The sequence below is a fragment of the Setaria italica genome, chromosome III, assembly GCF_000263155.2.
Source record: "Setaria italica strain Yugu1 chromosome III, Setaria_italica_v2.0, whole genome shotgun sequence".
Lineage (NCBI taxonomy): Eukaryota > Viridiplantae > Streptophyta > Magnoliopsida > Poales > Poaceae > Setaria > Setaria italica.
The window spans coordinates 49,829,576-49,834,480 of record NC_028452.1 but is presented as its reverse complement, the minus strand read 5'-3'; the positions used below and the strand labels follow the sequence as shown (position 1 = coordinate 49,834,480).

Below are 4,905 nucleotides of genomic sequence, written 5' to 3'. Positions count from 1 at the left end.
AGCAATGTCTCATATGCCACTTGCAGCGCGTGCACACTCACTCCCATGGCTCGCCACAGGTAAAAATCCAGCAGATGCAGGGCAGACCACCAGGCATGTATGGCGCTGCATCCTGCAGGCAGCAAGATCCGGCTACACTACAAGGCGCCAAATGAGAGACCACAACCAGTTGCGGATCTCATTCCTTCCCATTTCATCAAGAATGCAAAACTTCAGTCAGTCTGACGTACCCAACCACACCGCCCGTCATTCAAAGAATGCGGGGTAGTCAGTCTGATTTTACCCAGAACATAACAACATCACCTGAAAGGTCTCTGAGGTTATCCATAACAAGAGGAATGCTTCTTGAATTCTAACCTTTCTTTTTTCATTACATGTCGTAACAGGAGCTAGCTGAGTATTGAGGGGCCTGAAACGAGTCCCCTGAACTAAAAACTGCGTGTGACAGACAGGCTTATGCCATGCAGGCAGCTGAAGCTGATTATATACAACAGCCAACAAATCTCCCAAAAATGAAAGGAGCAAAAAAAAAAAAGGAAAGAGAACCTGAGAGAAAAAAGGAAAACAAAAATAGAACATCTGATATACAGACGGATCATGATGCAACAGCTGCTCTTGCGTATGCAACCGGCAGCGACATCAATTTCTTCGCCTTGCCTACGTAGGCACGCTTGGTGAAGTTGTTGTAATCGTTCGCCTCAATGGCGTCGAGGATCTGCCTGTACAGCCACAGAGACGCGAGAACCTGCAGCAGGAGAATTGTGCAAAGGGTTCAGTTATTCAGAGCCTGTTAAAAAACAACAGTTTTCCTGGAGGTTCAGATTGTAGGCATAGATAATGCAGAATTTCGAGGCTCACGTACCGGCCATCTGCTCGCAGAGTCTAGATGGGCCACGCCCTTCTCAGCCTCGTCGAAGAACAACCTGGCACGTTTAATCTGGCCCTTCATGAACCCCCTCCACTTATCGGTCACTTTCCCTCTGAATATGTCATCTTCTGTCAGACCTGCCTGTGCAAGCTCGTCCAGTGGAAGGTATATTCTCCCTCTCCTTGCACTGAAATTCCATCCACAACAACAAACAAACTACATTACAATCAAGAACAGAAGAAAAATAATTCTGAACAGCGACAACTTAACATGTTCCTTGCTGACAATTAGACAAAGCAAAATACAGTGCACCTGCTTGCATTTTAAATACTGCGTTTGGCCCTAGATAATACCGCTTAAGTGTTTGATACAAAAATTATTGGGTGCCATGTCAAACCCTGATACTGATCCAAAATACAATAATATACTTAGTGGTGGATAAAGTTGGTACTTACTCTTCGCCTACATCTCTGAGAATATTCGTCAGCTGGTTAGCAATGCCAAGAGCTAGCGCAGCATTGTACACGCTCTCAGTTGAGGCCTTTGAGTCCGGGGCGATGCCCATCACAGGAACTGTCATGAGGCCAACTGTGCCGGCGACGTAGTAGCAGTAGAGGTAGAGCTCGTCAAAGGTCATGTACCTCGACTTCCACAAGTCAAGCCTCATTCCTTCAATCATATCTTTGAATGGCTGGAATAGGCCCAATGTTGGGGAAACATCAGTAAATTGCTAATTTTACTATTCAGTATCTTTTAACGGTTCCCAAGACATGTTGTGGCAAATTCAGTTGGCTGATTTACCTGGATATCTACCGGAAACTTGGACACCGTGTCTGAGAGGGCTGCATCGTACATATCATACGGGCGGCCTTCAAAGAGATCTTCTAACCGCTTCTCCCACCGATCAAGAGCAGTCGGTGTGATGTAGGACGCGTTAGGACCATCCACTAGTTCATCAGTTCTTCTGCACCATACTGCAAAATCGAAGGGCACAGAAACATGTAAGAAACAGCGATGATGTCAGAAACAAGAACTAGAACAAGGTTAGTTTCCAAAACTGACAGGAATTAGTAAATCATACCGTAGATTGCCCAGACTGCTTTGCGCCTTTCAGGAGTCATAAGCTGTGTGCCTGAAAGGTAAACCGAGGCAAACTAACATGAGCCACCAGAAGCTACATAATACAAATGATGTCAAATCGGAATATTGATGATGAGGATACGGCTACTCCTAGACCCATATGCTCACCGCAATAGAAAAACCACCCCTTTGAAGGTCAGAGATCCCATATGCTTAAAAAAAGTAGAAAACTAGACGGATTAAATCAAGCCCATGCGCCTCCAGATCAATCACTTAAACCCCACCAACCAATCCAGCCCTGACCTCATTCAAGAAATCCATCAGCTGCCAGTAGTCCACCATATCTCTACGGCCGAAAATAAAAAAGCCAACAACCGTTTCGATTGATAAATCCCTTGAGATAGATGGCCAAGACGGCGGCACCCCGCACCCACGTGCACCATCTCCTTACCTACTGAGGTCGGCGCGGATTCTGCTCTCTGAATATCGTAGAACATGTACAGTTGTCGAGACCTGAGGAGCCTCCCTCATGTGAGTTGTAGGATTGGGTAGGGACAGTGAGGAGGGGGCATCTTCCTAATAATTATATAGGGAAGTAGAATGTTGAGAGCTTTTATTCAGAAGTTTCCAGCACTACTGATCACTCTTATGAATATGATACTAGGCAGGCAAAAGATGAGACTATAAAAACCATTGCAGAATCGCATACGCTGGGTAGAAAATGGAACCTAATGGCTCCACTACTAGTTAGCTACTGACTGTGCTAGTGTACTATGCAGCCAACAATTAACAGTGATTGCTAATTAACAACGATTAACAACTGGAGAAGAAGAACTAGCACTGGGCGGGGCCAGCGGCAGGGGGGAGTGAGTGACTGACCGAGGTAGAAGGTCTTGGCGTACTCGGCGCAGACCTCGCCGCAGCGGTCGTAGGCGTCGCCGAGGAGGCCCCAGCCGACGATCCCCTCCTCCTCCTTCTCCTCCGCCCACCGCGGGCGCTGCCGGCGCCGCGCCGCCGCCCCCTCCTTAACGACCCTGCCGCTGCCCTCCTGCACGAGCGCCGCCTGCCGCAGCACGACCTCGTAGACGGCCTCCTCAGACACGGTCCTCACAACGGGCGCCGCGGTGGCGGCGGCGGCGGCGAGGCTCGCGCCCGGCCTCGCGAGGGAGGCTCCGCCCCGCCTCGGGGGAAGGGGGACAAGGCGCGCCCGCGGCCGCTGCGACGAGGACGTCGGTTGGTGGTGGTGGGGCCTGCAGGAGGCGTGTTGCGCGGTCCAGACTGCGGAGGAGCCCGCCATTCCGGCGAGCGGGGGGAGGGATCGGGCTGCGATAGTTGTGGGGGGTGGATGGATTCGGTGGGATAGGGGAGGGGAGGGGCGCGTTGTGCGTGAGCGCGCGGTGCCCGTGCTCGTGGTGTTGGGTGGGCTCGGCCTCTCTCGGGTTCCTTGGGTTTTAAATGGCTGGCTGGCTGGGGAGGGGGAGGACGGGGTAGCCGTTTGGTCCGTTGATTTGGATGCGGACGTGGACGCATCACGGGCCATTAATGGTGGCGGAACTGGAAAGTGCACAAGTCCTTTTTACCCTCCTTTTTCCTGCTTCGTTCACTCGCACAAGTGGCGGCTGCTGCTGCACCTTGACTAGTGGCTCTCCGTCGGCTCGAGATGAAAAAAAAAGAAAAGAAAAGAAAAGTAGTGGGCAGGTCTTGGTTTGCATGCCTCCGCGTTGCTACTTTTGAATTCAACCAGGATGTTTGTTCGCAACAAAAAGGAATTTCGTATCATACATAAATCGCTTTTTTATAGATGATTCAGTTCTGACGTCAACTTCTTCTCACTGAGACGGTGTTAAATTTGAGTAACATTTGTTGCACATTGGCGCCAAGTTCTTTTCTTTTTTTAATTTCCATCTTCAGATGTGCTTAATAACTTATAGTTCGAACTGCTTTGTCTCATGTAACCTCTCCTGGAATGCCAGGAAATGCGTATTGTAAACAATCTCTCCCTCTAAGATATAAGAGCGCATCTTTAGTTGCATTATTGACATGGTACCCGTATATGCTCTACGTTATTAATTAAACATATTTTTAAAAAAGAAATTGCCAAACAAAGAACAGCATATATATTTGAAAGAAAGCAATGCAAGTAGCAGGGCTTCGTGTTTTCTATGACGACACTAGACCTACCCATGGTTAAAATACACTAAAGCATCTTAGAAGAAAATAAGGACCGGAATGAGATTCCCTTGCAAAGAGAGAGAATATGACTGGATGAGCTAACAGCCTAACAACGGAGCAAGACTCCAAATGTAGTAGTAGTCTAGAGATTAACTGCGCACGCGCTATTCATGTCAAGCCGCAAAGAATATCACGTGCCACGTGGTTTGATTTCGTACTGAGCTTCCTGTCAGATCAAATCACCAAACACGCTAGTGGCATGGCGATGATCTTGGCAACACATGTAACATGCATCTTCATGTCTAGCGCAACAAAGTAACCAATAATTCAAGGGAATCAAAAGTTCTTATTTATTACTGGCCATATATGCACGATCACGTATCCCTGATTAATACGTATTTAGCCCGGTCTCAATGCACAATTTAATTGTACAGTTACAAAAACTACAAACTTGGTAACTATGCCCGTTGGGTTTCATTTCACGAAACTCATCTCTCATTTCATGAAACCCTATCCTCCCTCTCTTCATAAAAACATTGCCAAGTCATTACTGACGTGGCATAGAAACATTAGGATTAGTCTAATCGGTAGCAGTTTAATTACTTAGGTACCCTGGGAAGAACACAGATCGAGCTAGAAGCACATAGCACATGAAAGTGCGCCGTGTGAAGCAGACAGTGCGCCGCTGCATATTGTATAAAAATTAATTAATATACATATTATTATACATCTCCAAGCGGAGATATACGGTCCAATTAACACGTGAAATCTCGCATCGATAACTT

The 4,905-nt window shown here is 47.6% G+C and overlaps 1 protein-coding gene across 1 annotated transcript; it reads right to left on the bottom strand.

Annotated features, from left to right (window-relative positions):
* Window positions 1-320: 320 nt before the first annotated feature.
* LOC101759707 (phytoene synthase 2, chloroplastic) lies at window positions 321-3,312 on the bottom strand. Its single transcript, XM_004963201.4, has 6 exons — window positions 2,828-3,312; window positions 1,950-2,000; window positions 1,670-1,842; window positions 1,324-1,559; window positions 863-1,055; window positions 321-745 (listed from the first exon to the last, which is right to left on the bottom strand). The coding sequence occupies exons 1-6, from the start codon at window positions 3,243-3,245 to the stop codon at window positions 596-598; spliced, it is 1,221 nt and encodes a 406-aa protein (XP_004963258.1). The 5' UTR covers window positions 3,246-3,312; the 3' UTR covers window positions 321-595.
* Between the last annotated feature and the right edge of the window lie 1,593 nt (window positions 3,313-4,905).